Source organism: Macaca thibetana, chromosome 9, assembly GCF_024542745.1.
Source record: "Macaca thibetana thibetana isolate TM-01 chromosome 9, ASM2454274v1, whole genome shotgun sequence".
Lineage (NCBI taxonomy): Eukaryota > Metazoa > Chordata > Mammalia > Primates > Cercopithecidae > Macaca > Macaca thibetana.
The window spans coordinates 99,260,353-99,275,133 of NC_065586.1; the positions used below are offsets into that span (position 1 = coordinate 99,260,353).

At 40.1% G+C, this 14,781-nt stretch overlaps 2 protein-coding genes across 16 annotated transcripts in view; both read right to left on the reverse strand.

Annotated features, from left to right (window-relative positions):
* Nucleotides 1-14,781, reverse strand: part of ARL3 (ADP ribosylation factor like GTPase 3) — a 537,289-nt gene that overhangs the window by 468,406 nt on the left and 54,102 nt on the right. The window lies entirely within an intron of this gene.
* The window catches only part of NT5C2 (5'-nucleotidase, cytosolic II), a 183,834-nt gene that overhangs the window by 38,119 nt on the left and 130,934 nt on the right, over nucleotides 1-14,781 (reverse strand). For 13 of the 14 annotated variants that reach the window (XM_050804131.1, XM_050804132.1, XM_050804129.1 and 10 more), the window contains one exon: nucleotides 13,019-13,092. In XM_050804131.1, coding sequence (XP_050660088.1) covers nucleotides 13,019-13,092 — 74 coding nt within the window. Of the gene's footprint in view, nucleotides 1-13,018; nucleotides 13,093-14,781 lie in introns of those variants that run through there. The other variant, XM_050804145.1, reaches the window with a different exon arrangement.

The following is a 14,781-nucleotide window of genomic DNA, read 5'->3' on the forward strand; positions in this document are numbered from 1 at the left end:
TTGGGGTTAAGACTTCTGGAAATTTAATAATTCTACATGTATAATTCTTTGTCTTAACTTCATGAAATTTACCACATTTAGTCTTTCGTGCAACTATTTCTTTCTACCTTTCTTATTGTTTCAAAAAGGCAAGTAACTCTCCTTGCATCTATTAGAAGCATATTAATAACACCTCTGTCATAAAGAAATATGTTTTTAATTTAAAGAAGGACCTGTTGTCCAAAATCTATTTCCTTCAGCACACTGGTAAACATGCTCATGGAAACATGCTCTGTTGCCAAAATACCCTGTCGTTAAGAGCTGCTCAGAAAAGAGCTTTAACTTTCTATTAAGTTCATGATCATTTGCAATACTTACACACACACAACAGAGCATTAAACATTCCACTGCCATCTACCAAGCATGCCAGGTTTTTCCGTAATATATAGAAGTGTAAATAAGGTTAATATTGGTATCTTTCTCCTTATTCCTTAGATTTTTTTCCCTTTCAGCTCAAGTTTCGGTGTATTAATACCTTGGTATCACCAGTCAAAGAGTACACTAGTCACTGCACTAGTCATTTTATGTACACTATTGCATTTAAACCTTAGCCAAAAGTGTAACCCTACCACATCCCCCCGCCTTTTAAAAAATTAAAAGAAGAAACTGAGACATAGCTTAACATGCTGGTGGTCAAGAGCTAGTACAAGGCAGAACTGGGATCCAACCCAGGTCTACCACACTCTGAGGTTTTTCCCTCCAACCACATAACCTCTAGAGTAAGGATAACAATAAGACTAGTTGGAATGTATGGGACTTATATTTAATATATAATATGTAATTTAATAATACAATAATTAAATTTAATGAAATTATATTTAATATAATTTAACAGAAAAGAGAATTATTCTGCCTTTTAAAAAAAATCAGTTTTTTTTCCATGAGGCATTTTATTTATAAATATGTATTATATCTCTAGAAAAAGAATCCTAGGATTTTCCCTCCTGTGCGTTTTCGTCTTGCTTCTTCATATGATATCAGCTGAGATCGTTAGTACAATGAAACCAAACTGGTGGGATGGAAGCAGATTATTCTACCATTTTTCTAGATCTTTGAGTTGCACATCAAATCTGGGGCTCATCTATCCCTCCACACTTGTTTAGCCTGCCTGTGAGGTTCACAACAATTTTCCCAGCTCTGTGATCATCAATGATTTCAATTTGCCAATGTAACCATGCTTCATCATCACAGTAAAAAAACCGGACAATAACTTTGGAGCACAGCCTCATAAGAACCTGGCATTTGCCTCTCTTTTCGGCATTGTTGATGCTCTTGAGGGCATCAGCCAAGTCATTCATGTGCACCATTGTGGCGGCGTGGAAAGATGATGGAAAGAAAAAATAATGACTTCTTACACTCAGATTACTCTCACTTAACAGCTGCTGGCTAGCATTTTGTTTCTTGAAGAAACCACATTTTGCAGATTAGCAGTCTGTCAGATGCTGATCTGTAACCATGAGGAGGTAATGTTAAGGACTTTATGTCACTCATTTACTTGGAAAAGAATTTCTCATTTGAAGTCTCAGAACTAGATTTCTGGATTTAATATTATAAAACTAAGTAACAATACTAATAGAAATCACTAGTCTGTTCGTGCCTATGAGCCATTTGAAAAAAACAAGCACTGAACAGCCTGAAAAATACCAATTCTGTTTTCTGTTTTCACTCTATTGTCCACTGTTGGTAACAACAAATTCAGCAACACACTTTTAGCAGCTGTCTATTCAAATAAAACCAAAGAAACAAAATTCAGAAATAGTATAGATTAATCCCTTCATTTTGTGGAGAGGGCATAGTTTGATTAAAAACAACTTTCTTGGCCGGGCGCGGTGGCTCAAGCCTGTAATCCCAGCACTTTGGGAGGCCAAGACGGGCGGATCACGAGGTCAGGAGATCGAGACCATCCTGGCTAACATGGTGAAACCCCGTCTCTACTAAAAAATACAAAAAAACTAGCCGGGCGAAGTGGCGGGCGCCTGTAGTCCCAGCTACTTGGGAGGCTGAGGCAGGAGAATGGCGTAAACCCAGGAGGCGGAGCTTGCAGTGAGCTGAGATCCAGCCACTGCACTCCAGCTTCAGTGACAGAGCCAGACTCCGTCTCAAAAAAAAAAAAAAAAAAAAAAACAACAACAACAACAACTTTCTTGCTCTCTCCCAAGTCCAAAGACCTAATCTTAGATTGGCTTTCAAGATCTTTTTTAGCTTGTTTGGTCCTGGGGTTAGCCTGACCCATCTGTGTGGGTCACATAACCATAAAAAGGCTAAAAAGACTGTGTGCTCAAGTAAGGACCACAAATGAAAACTCTGGGGTATAGAAAGTATATACATGAGAGCAACTTAATACAATGGGAAACTAGAGCACCCAACAGGTCTAATTAAGGGAGAAAGAAGCCTCAAAAAAAGGGAAAAGAAAAACACGTATCTGCAGAGGAAGTCAAAATGCAAAGGGCCAAATCCTGATACATATCATGTGCAAAGAATGCCACTAAAGTAACTTGGTGTGAAAAAGGAATTGTAAATACGCTTGATGGGTACTTTTTATATAAAACATTGTTAGCCAGGTGTGGTGGCTCACATCTGTAATCTCAGCACTTTGGGAGGCCAAGGCAGACGAATCACAAAGTCAGGAGTTAGAGACCAGCCTGGCCAATATGGTGAAACCCCATCTCTACAAAAGATACAAAAATTAACAGGACATGGTGGTGTATGCCTGTAGTCCCAGCTACTCAGGAGACTGAGGCAGAAGAATCGCTTGAACCTGGAAGGCGGAGGTTGCAGTGAGCGGAGATCATGCCACTGCACTGCAGCTTGGGGGACAGAGTGAGACTCCGTCTAAAAAACTAACAAACAAACAAACAAACAAACAAAACAAAAAAAAACAGTCCACTCTTGGCCAGTGGTAAAGCTAATACATATGGTTCAGTACTATCTAGATTCTAAACATGACTTTCATTTATAAACTCATCTGTACTCGGTAGACAAACTACAGTTGACTTGAATAATGTGGGTTTGAACTGCGCAGGTCCACTTATATGTGAATTTTTTATTTTTATTTTTTTGGAGACAAGGTCTTGATGTATCACCCAGGGGGAAGTGCAGTGCCATGACCACAGCTCACTGAAATCTCAAACTCCTGGGCTCAAGTGATCCTCCCATCTCAGTCTCCGGAATAGCTGGAACTACAGGCACACACCATGATGTCTGGCTAATTTCTGAAAAGTTTTTGTAGAGACTGGGTCTCATTAGGTTCCCTAGGCTAGTCTCAAACTCCTGGCTTCAAGCAATCCACCTGCCTCGGCCTCCCAAAATGTTGGGATTACAGACATGAGCCACTGTGCCCCGCCCTTCAGACTTTTTACAATAAAAGTGTGCCTACCTCTCCTGCTTCCTCTCCTGTATCCTCCACCTCCTTTGCCTCTGCTGCCCCTGAGACAGCAAGACCAACACCGTCTCTTCCTCTTCCTCCTCAACCTACTCAACATGAAGATAATGAGAATGAAGACCTTTATGATGACCCACTTCCACTTGATGAATAGTAAATGTATTTTCTCTTCCTTATGTTTTTCTTAACAATTTTTGTGGCTAATTTTTTGTAAAAATATAGTATATAATATATACAATATACAAAATATGTGTCAACTGACTGTTTATGTTATCAATAAGTATTTGGTCAAAAATAGGCTATTAGTAGTTAAATGTGGGAAGAGTTAAGGGAGAAAGAAGCCTCAAAAAAAGGGAAAAGAAAAACACGTATCTGCAGAGGAAGTCAAAATGCAAAGGGCCAAATCCTGATACATATCATGTGCAAAGAATGCCACTAAAGTAACTTGGTGTGAAAAAGGAATTGTAAATACGCTTGATGGGTACGCTCGATTGCATGGGAGTCAGTGCCTTTAACTCCTGTATTATTCAAGGGTCAACTGTAGTTAAAGCATAATTAATGTACATAATCTCATTAGAGAAATAAAGTGTTAATCTACAATAATACAAACATAAGGAGCTAAATACAAATACTGGCATTCTATGGGTAGCAGATTCAGGATTAATACTGATTTAGGTTCAAGACAACCAGGCAAAATTACTTGTGTCAATAAACAAGATTTTTACATATTTTGTTGCTGTTCTATATACAAATGTTAGTCTTACATAGAAATCTTGCAAATAATACATAGCTGGCTTCAATTATGGGGATAATTGGTGACAAAGGAATCTTCTCTGAAAAATATTTTTGGTATTAGGTCAGCATTTAGATGAGATGAAGATAATGAAGCTCCCATCAGAATGGATTATGTTACTGAACACTATGTGACATACTTCATTGGGGAAATAAATGACTACCAAACTGTAAGCAAAATAAGAAACATTTTAATACAAGAAAGGCCATCAATTTCTCTTTTAACAAACTACTCTCAACTCCCAACAAACTCCCAACAACCAACTCTCCCACAGCCCCCAGTAACACCTTTACCAAAGGTCTGTATCATTAACTTTTGAAAAATTACAAGTTTAGAATTATTATATATACGGTTTAACATTCCTACAGTCCACATAGTATTTTTGCTTCAGTTACCCTCTTCCTCATTCATTAGTGACATCAAAGTTTTAAATAATTATTTACCACTAATTCTATCAACTCCAGCATTTAACATAAACAATAGGATTCTCAAAACATCATTATTCAAAGTAAATTTTCTTATCTACTCATAGAACCATGAAAAAGCTGAAAAATCAAAATAAAACCCCTCTGCTCAAAGAAGGTCTTCTGTGGCCATCTTCAGGAAGACCAAAAACACAGTTTCCTTATGAAAATATCTCAATTTGCCAAGATTAAATCCCACCCCTCATCCTTTCCAAAAAGAAGTCATATGTATCTCCCACATCTGAAAACAAGAAAAAAGAACTTTGAGGTAACCCTATGTAGCTGTTTCCTCAGAACAAATTTAGGCAAATTTACAGTGTGATAAGGATCATGAGCCAATAACCACCTCTCAATGAACACACCATTCCAAAACATGACTTTGAGATGTTATGTTTGACATGTGATGTCCTATGCAGACACTTCAGAAGCATCAATCCTAGGATCACTGTATTCTAAGAATTTCACTACATTCTAACTCTGAAAACTAGTAATCTATCTATGCTGTAAGGTAATTATATATCACTCAAAACACTGTTTGCCAGAATAGCCAATTCACAGATTATGCTAGACAGATAGTTTTACAGTTCATTCTATGGTCTCAATATTTGTGTCCTTCAAAGTTCATATGTTGAAATCTAATCATCAATATGATGGTGTCAGGAAGTGAGGCCTCTGGGAAGTGATTGGTGCCCTCTTTTACAAAGGCAGAGCACTTGTGAATGGGATTACTGCCCTTATAAAAGAGGCCTAAGAGAGACCCCTTAGCACTTCCACCATGTGAGGACACAGCTAGAAGGTGCTTTCTATGAACCACAAAGCAGACAAACCCACATTGTGGAACACTCTACAAAATACCTAGCCAGTACTCTTTAAAAGTCTCAAAGCAAGACCAGGTGCAGTGGCTCACAGCACTTTGGGAGGCCAAGGCAGGTGGATCGCTTGAGCCCAGGAGTTCCAGGCCAGTCTGAGTGACATGGTGAAATTCTGTCACTACTGAAAAATAAAAAAGTTATCTGGGCATGGTGGCTTGCACCTGTATCTCCAGCTACTTGGGAGGCTGAAAAGGGAGGATCACCTAAGCCTGGGAGGTTAAGGCTGCAGTGAACCATGATTGCACCACTGCACTCCAGCCTGGGCAACAGAGTGAGACACTGTCTCAAAAGAGAAAAAAAATTCTTATTTTTTAAAAAAGTGTTGGCCGGGCATGGTGGCTCATGCCTATAATCCCAGCACTTTGGGAGGCTGAGGCAGGTGGATCACCTGAGGTCAGGAGTTCGAGACCAGCCTGATCAACATGATGAAACCCTGTCTCTACTAAATACAAGAAATAAGCTGGGTGTGGTGATGCATGCCTGTAATCCCAGCTATTTGGGAGGCTGAGGCAGGAGAATTGCTTGAACCTGGGAGGTGGAGGTTGCAGTGAGCCGAGATTGTCCTACTGCACTCCATCCTGGGAAACAGGAGCCAAACTTCGTCTCAAAAAAAAAAAAAAAAAAGTGTCAAAGCAATGAAAGAGAAGACTTAGGAACAATCACAGATTAGAAGAGACTAAGGAGATAAGACAACTAAATGCAATATGCGATTCGGCACTGGATCCTAGAATAAAAAGACGACATTAGTGGAAAAACTGATGAAAAATAAAGTCCGTAGTTCAACTAATAATACTGTACTAATGTTAATTTCTCAGTTTTTATAATTGTACTATGGTCAAGCAAGATGTTACCATAGGAGAGAGGAAAGGAGAACTCTCTAAATTATTTTTGTAGCTCTTCTGTAGGTCTAAAGTTTTTTTTTTGTTTGTTTGTTTTTTTTTTTTTTGAGACAGAGTCTCGCTCTGTCACCCAGGCTGGAGTGCAGTGGCGCGATCTCAGCTCACTGCAAGCTCTGCCTCCCGGGTTCACGCCATTCTCCTGCCTCAGCCTCCCAAGGAGCTGGAACTACAGGTGCCCACCACCATGCCTGGCTAATTTTTTGTACTTTTTTTAGCGGAGACGGGGTTTCACCATGTTAGCCAAGATGGTCTCAATCTCCTGACTTCGTGATCTGCCCACCTCAGCCTCCCAAAGTGCTGGGATTACAGGCATGAGCCACCACGCCCAGCCGCAGTCTAAAGTAATTTTAAAATAATAAAAAAAAATTACGTCAAGAGTTAAAAAAAGAATGAACTACTTACTGGTAGACAACAATGTGAATGAATCACAAAAACATGCTGAGCAAAATAAGGCAGACAAAAAGGAGTACGTAATATATGATATGGCTTGGCTACGTCCCCACCCAAATCTCATCTTGAATTTCCACGTGTTGTGGGAGGGACCCAGTGGGAAGTAACTGAATCACAGGGGCGTGTCTTTCCTGTGCTGTTCTTGTGATAATGAATAACTCTCACAAGATCTAGATGATTTTAAAAAGGGGAATTTCCCTGCACAAGCTCTCTTCTCTTGTCTGCTGCCATGTGAGACATACCTTTCGCCTTTCACCTTCCACCTTGATTGTGGGGCCACCCCAGCCATGTGAAACTAAGTTCATTAACTTCTTTTTTTTTTTTTTTTTGGAGATGGAGTTTTGATCTTTTTACCCAGGCCGGAGTGCAGTGGCACGATCTCGGCTCACTGCAACCTCCACCTCCCGGGTTCAAGTGACTCTCCTGCCTCCCAAGTAGCTGGGATTACAGGCGCACACCACCACACCCAGCTAATTTTGTATTTTTAGTAGAGACGGGGTTTCACCATGTTGGCCAGGCAGGTCTCGAACTCCTGACCTCAGGTGATCCACCCACTTGAGCCTCTCAAAGTGCTGGGATAAGCCACTGCACCTGGCCTAAACCTCTTTCTTTTGTAAACTGCCCCGTCTCAGGTATGTCTTTATCAGCAGCGTGAAAACAAACTACTACAGTAAATTGGTACCAGTAGAGTGGGGCATTGCTGAAAAGATACTTGAAAATGTGGAAGCAACTTTGGAACTGGGTAACACATAGATGTTAGAACAGTTTGGAGGGTTCAGAAGAAGACAGAACAATGTAGCAAAGTTTAGAACTTCCTAGAGACTTGTTGAATGGCTTTGACAAAAATGTTGATAGTGACATGGGCAATAAATTCTAGGCTGAGGAAGTCTCAGATGGAAATGAGGAACTTGTTGGGAGCTGGAGCAAAGGTAACTCTTTCTATATTTTAGCACAGAGACTGGTGGCGTTTTGCCCCTGCTCTAGAGATTTGTGGAACTTTGAACTTGAGAGAGATGCTTTAGGGTATCTGGTGGAAGAAATTTCTAAGCAGCAAAGCATTCAAGAGGTGACTTGGGTGCTGTTAAAGTCATTCAGTTTTATAAGGGAAGCAGAGCGTAAAAATTTGTAGCCTGATAATGCAACAGAAAAGAAAACTCATTTTCTGAGAAGAAATTCAAGCCCTGTATGGAAATCTGCATAAGTAATGAAGAGCCCAATGTTAATCACCAAGACAATGGGGAAAATGTCTCCAGGGCATGTCAGAGTTCTTCTTGGCAGCCCCTTCCATCACAGGCCAGGAGGCCTCAGAGGAAAAAGTGGTTTGATGGGCCAGGCCCAGGCTGTGTGCAGCCTAGCGACTTGGTGCCCTGAGTGCCAGCCGCTCTTGCCATGGCTGAAAGGGGCCAATGTAGAGCGGGGGCCATGGCTTCAGAGGTTACAGGCCTCAAGCCTTGGCACCTTCCATGGGGTGTTGAGCCTGCGAGTGCACAGAAGTCAACAAGTGCAGTTTAGGAACCTCCACCTATATTTCAGAGGATGTATGGAAATGCCTGGATATCCAGGGAGAAGTTTACGGCCAGGGTGGGGCTCTCATGGAAAACCTCTGCTAGGGCAGTTCAGAAGGGAAATGTGGGGTCTGAGCCCCCACACAGGGTCCCTATTGGGGCACTGCCTAGTGGAGCTATGAGAAGAGGGTCACCATCCTCCAGACCCCAGAATAATAGATCCAGTGATAGCTTGCACCGTGCACCTGGAAAAGCCACAAACACTCAACACCAGCCCGTGAAAGCAGCTGGGAGGGAAGCTGTACCCTGCAAAGCCACAGAAGTGGAGCGGCTCAAAACCATGGGAATCCACCTCTTGCATCAGTGAGACCTGGATGTGAGACACAGGGTCAAGAGAGATCATTTTGGAGCTTTAAGATTTGACTGCCCCACTGGATTTCAAACTTGCATGGGGCCTGCAGCCCCTTTGTTTTGGCCAATTTCTCCCATTTGAAATGGCTGTATTTACTCAATGCCTGTGTTCCCATTGTATCTAGGAAGTAACTAACTTGCTTGTGATTTTACAGGTTGATAGGCAGAAGGGACTTGCCTTATTTCAGATGAGATATTGGACTGTGAACTTTTTAGTTAATGCTGAAATGAGTTAAGACTTTGGGGGACTGTTGGGAAGGCATGATTGGTTTTGAAATGTGAGGACAAGAGATTTAGGAGGGACCAGGGGCAGAATGATATGGTTTGGCTGTATCCCCACCCAAATCTCATCTTGAATTCCCACATGTTGTGGGAGGGACCCAGTGGGAGGTAACTGAATCATGGGGATGGGTCTTTCAAACCTTGCTGTTCCTGTGATAGTGAATAAGTCTCATGAGATCTGATGGTTTTAAAAAGGTGAACTTCCCTGAACAATCTCTCTTCTCCTGTCTGCTGCCATGTGAGACATGCCTTTCACCTTCTGCCATGATGGTGGGGCTTCCCTAGCCACGTGGAACTGTAAGTCCATGAAACCTCTTTCTGGTCAGGCTCAGTGGCTCACACTTGTAATCCCAGCACTTTGGGAGGCCAAGACAGGCAGATCACCTGAGGTCGGGAGTTCCAGACCAGCCTGGCCAACATAATGAAACCCCCACTGCCCCCTGCGTCTCTACTAAAAATACAAAAATTAGCCGTGCATGGTGGCTGGCACCTGTAATCTCTGCTACTCGGGAGGCTGAGGCAGGATAATCGCTTGAACCCAGGATGCAGAGGCTGCAGTGAGCTGAGACTGCACCACTGCACTCCAGCCTGGGTGACAGAGTGAGACTCCATCTCAAACAAAACAAGACAAAAATCTCTTTTGTAAATTGCCCAGTCTCAGGTATGTCTTTATCGGCAGTGTGAAAACAGACTAACACACTATATGTTTCTATTTATATGAAAATCTCGATAAACTGTCATTATCCAAAATGATAATTTTAACATTATATGCCTATACATATATGCATGCTTAGGTCTGAATCTTGGTTCAGGTACATCGTAACTAAATGTCCTTGGACAAAGTGCTTAATCTCAGTCATATGTAAAATGAAGATGATAGTAGTAACTGCTTCAAAGAGTTTCTATAAATATTCAATAACAGATGTGAATAACAGAATCCATGTGTTAAATGAGATAATCTATATAAAGCACTTGGAACAGGTCCTGGCATATAATAAGTACTTAATAAATGTTAACACTTACTGTTAAATATACACAAAATATATTTGTGTGTAGACTAGGAGAAAGCATTAAAATATGAAGTGGCATTGCAAAAAACAAAAAGAATAAATCATAAGGTGCATTAAAGTTTAGAGACAGATTCAGTTAATTTTTTTCTTTGAAACACGGTCTCACTCTGTTGCCCAGGCTGGAGTGCAGTGGCACCATCTCGGCTCACTGCAACCTCTGCCTCCCTGGTTCATGAGATTCTCCCACCTCAGCCTCCTGAACAGCTGAGACTATAGGCGAGAACCACCATACCCAGCTAATTTTTGTATTTTTTGGTAGAGATGGGGTTTCACCATGTTGGGCAGGCTGGTCTCAAACTCCTGTCAAGTAATCCGCCCGCCTCAGTCTCCCAAAGTGCTGGGATTATAGGCATGAGCCACCGCGCAAGGCCGATTCAGTGACCTTTTCAATATACAAGATAGTTTATTTTTTCATTATTCTGTGGGAATATATAATCATCTCAGTTTTCAGTAACAAAATGTGCCAGGCACATTATAGATTCTCAATAAATACTTACTGAATTGAACTATTTCAATGTAATGAGATTGTCTTAATAACCAAGCGAAAAATGTTTGTCACTTTTTGACACCATTAACTTCTATTTCTGCTTTAGATAATCTCTTTCAGCTGCCAAATTATCTCACCATTCCTTTCCCTAGAGAGCTAGAATTCTTGAAAGAAGAGACTATAGGATTTTCTCCCCATTTGAAGGGCAAGATCTACATTGAGAAAGTAGACTGCTTTCCCCTGCTTTCTGACAAGTACTCCTAAAAGTGTCTGTGACCAATCAGAAAAACATTAAATGCTGCAAAAATAAGCTTAAGGCAATAGAAAAACAAATAAACGACAAAGAGTATGGAGGGAAGAGAAAAATTCAAATCAGGAACTGTGTATATTTTTAATGTATTACTTGTTTGGTAAAAAAAATCATGGCCATATCTATGTGGCAAGTACCTCCATAATTTCATTTTTGAACATGTATTATTCATTTACATTTGTAGCCTAAACTGAACATCAAACTGCGATTTCTCTAATTTGAGATGGACAAATTAGCACTGTTATATTAATAGTTCCTAAGAAGTGTCTTTATACATTTTAAGGTTTTTGTGTAAAGACAAAATTTTTAAGAGACAATTTCTGAAAGATTCTGTCACAGTTTCACACACACGTGCAAGCACATATGCTCAACTTGATCCCACCTTCCCACTACTTCTTAAATTAAATGCATTTTCACGAGATTGAAAATATTTTACTAAGTTCTGGAAAGATGTTATAACTATTGATTAATACATTGACTCAAATATATCTTAGAGAAGGAAGGGAAAAACAGCACAGTGCTGGTGTAAGGGCTATAGGATAATGAATAAAGCTAATGGTTCTAGTTTTTTGTTTGTTTGGTTGGTTGGTTGGTTGGTTGGTTTCAGAAGCTATATAATTTATTTAATAAAAAAGGATGTGGAAACTTAAACACAAAGTTTACACAAATAGAAGACCATGAGATGGTACCCAATGCCCCACATCCTAAGGACAAAACATGCTGATGAAAACATCTACACAGACTAAGGATTCTACAAGTTAAAAAAGAAGTTCATCTTTTCCATGTTTGTCATGGAGTTTCAGTGACTTCTTGCCCAGTCCTCCATCTAATTGCAGCTGACCATTGGGAAGACTGGCTAAATTCCTGCATATACCCTAGGTACAGAAAAGCAAGTCTAGTACATCTCTGAGTTTTTTGGGTTTTGTTATTTTTTTTAAGTTCTGGGATACGTGCGCAGAACATGCAGGTTACATAGGTATACATGTACCATGGTGGTCTGTTGCACATATAAACCCGTCATCTAGGTTTTAAGCCCTGCATGCATTAGGTGTTTGTCCTAATGCTCTCCCTCCCTTTGCCTCCCACCCCCGGACAAGCCCCAGTGTGTGATGTTCCCCTCCCTGTGTTCATGTGTTCTCAATGTTCAACTCCTACTTATAAGTAAGAATATGCAGTGTTTGGTTTTTGGTTCCTGTGCAGTTCACTGAGAATGACGGCTTCCAGCTTCATCCATGTCCCTGCAAAGGACACAAACTCATTCTTTCTTATGGCTGCGGCTCTAGTTTTTTAAAAGCCTTATACATATTATGTGTGCAATCATTTAAATGGAAAATGAACACATTTCCCATTTGTGTTAATAACAACGTATTGTCTGGGCGCGGTGGCTCACGCCTGTAATCCCAGCACTTTGGGAGGCCAAGCTGGGTAGATCACCTGAGGTCAGGAGTTCGAGATCAGCCTGGCCAACATGGTGAAATCCCATCTCTACTAAAAATACAAAATTTAGCCGGGTATGGAGGCGCACACCTGTAATCCCAGCCACCTGGGAGGCTGAGGAAGGAGAATCGCTTGAACCCAGGAGGTGGAGGTTGCAGTGAGCCAAAATCGCGCCATTGCACTCCAGCCTAGAAGACAAGAGTGAAACTCCGTTCCAAAAAAAAAACTAACATTAAAATTTTTAACTGATACAAGTTTATCTGTGGCAGAGTACGAGATACAAAATCTCATACCTAAAGAATGGCTAAGAGTAAAAGTCAAAAATGCCCAAATATACGTATCAATGTATGATTTTACCATATTATTTCTTACCAGGATCTCTAAAATAGTAAAATTTAATACTTTTTCTATCTATGTGTGCAAACTCATGAGCCAAATCTCAAGGATATCTGATAATTTCAATATTCATAAATCTTAGTGGAAGCAATTTGATAATAAAAGCTTCTGGTAGCCAAATACATGATTAAGTCAGCAAATGTTATTTGAATTGCCTACTGTGAACCCACTGTGTTATACCCAAAGCAGCAGTTCTTAAGCAATCAGAAATTGCTACTCACCAGCAAGGGTATAATCCATATCAAAACCAAAACACTTTATCTTTTCCATGGCTAAACTTCGGTTCACAAACACCCTATAGAAAATAATAAAAAATAATATCTCAACACTGGAAAATAAATTCTCAAGTTTAATAAAGTTATTTGGCTATTTTTCTAGGTTTTCTCATTTATTTATTTTTCCAACTGATTTTTTAAACTTTTAAAATTATATATTAAGATGTATAACACAACATGCTGTTTGATATACTTATCTTGATACACATATACACAGTGAAATGATTAATACAAACAAATTAACATACTCATTATCCCATATAGTTACCTTTACGTCTTTTTTTATTTTTTTTGTGGTACAAGTACTTAAAATCTATTGTCTTGACAAATTACCAGTACATAATACAATATTATTAAATATAGCCCTCGTGCTGTACATTAGACATTCATCCAACATATCTGCAACTTTGTACCCTCTGATCTACATCTTTCCATCCTTCCCCCACATTGTTTTTTGTTTTTTGAGGCAGAGTCACTCTGTCACCCAGGCTGGAGTGCAGTGGTACAATCATGACTCACTGCAGCCTCAGCCTCCTAGGCTCAGGAGATCCTCTCACCTCAGCCTCCCGAGCAGCAGGAACTACAGGCACACATCATCTAGCCTGGATAATTTTTTTATTTTTTGTAGAGACAGAGGCTCACCTATGTTGCTCAGGCTGGTCTTGAACTCCTGGGCTCAAGCAACCCTCCCACCTTGGCCTCTCAAAGTCCTGGGATTACAGGCATGAGCCACCACGCCTGGCCTCCAATCACTGTTTTGCTCTTTGTTTCTATGGTTTCCTTTTTTGATTGTTTTTTTAGATTCCACATGTGAAATCATGCAGTATTCTTTGGTGTATCTGGCTTATTTCACTTAGCATAATGTCTTCTAGGTTCGTCAATGGTGTTGCAAACAGAAGAATCTCCTTTCTTATGGCTGAATATTCCATTGTGTGTATATATACCATAATTTCCTTATCTATTCATTCAGCCCATCAACAGATATTTTGTTTTTTTCCATCTCCTGGCTACTCTAAATAATGTTGCAATGAACATGGGAGTGCAGATATCTTTACAAAGTGGTGATTTTACTTCCTTTGGGACTATAACTAGAAGAACTGCTGGGTAATATGGCAGCTCTATTTTCAATTTGTTTAGGAAGCTCTACAGCATTTTCCACGGTGGCTGCATCAGTTTACATTGCCACCAACAGTGTACAAAGATTCCCCTTTCACTGCATCCTTGCCAACATTTATTTCTTATCTTTTTGATAAAAGGCATTCTAATAGGTATGAGATGATAACTCATGGTGGTTTTGATTTGCACTCCCCCTGATGATTAATGATGTTAAGCACCTTTTCAAACACCTGTTAGCCATTTGCACGTTTGCTTTGGAGAAATGTCTACGCAGGTCCTTTGCCCGTTTTTGGGTTATTCCTTTTATCGTTACTGTTTGAGGTCCTCATATATTTTAGATATTAATCCCTTATCAGATATATGATTCGCAAACAGTTTCTCCCAATCCATAGGTTGCCTTTTTATTTTGTTGTTTCTCCTTTGCTGTGCAGAAGCTTTTTAGTTTGAGGTAGTCCCGCTTGTTTTTGCTTTTGTTGCCTGTGCTTTTGGTGTCCTAAACAAAAAAAATCACTGCCAAGACCAATGTCAAGAAGCTTTTCCTTTGTTTTCTTTTAGATCTTCTCATTTAAATACCAATATTAAAATCCATAAAA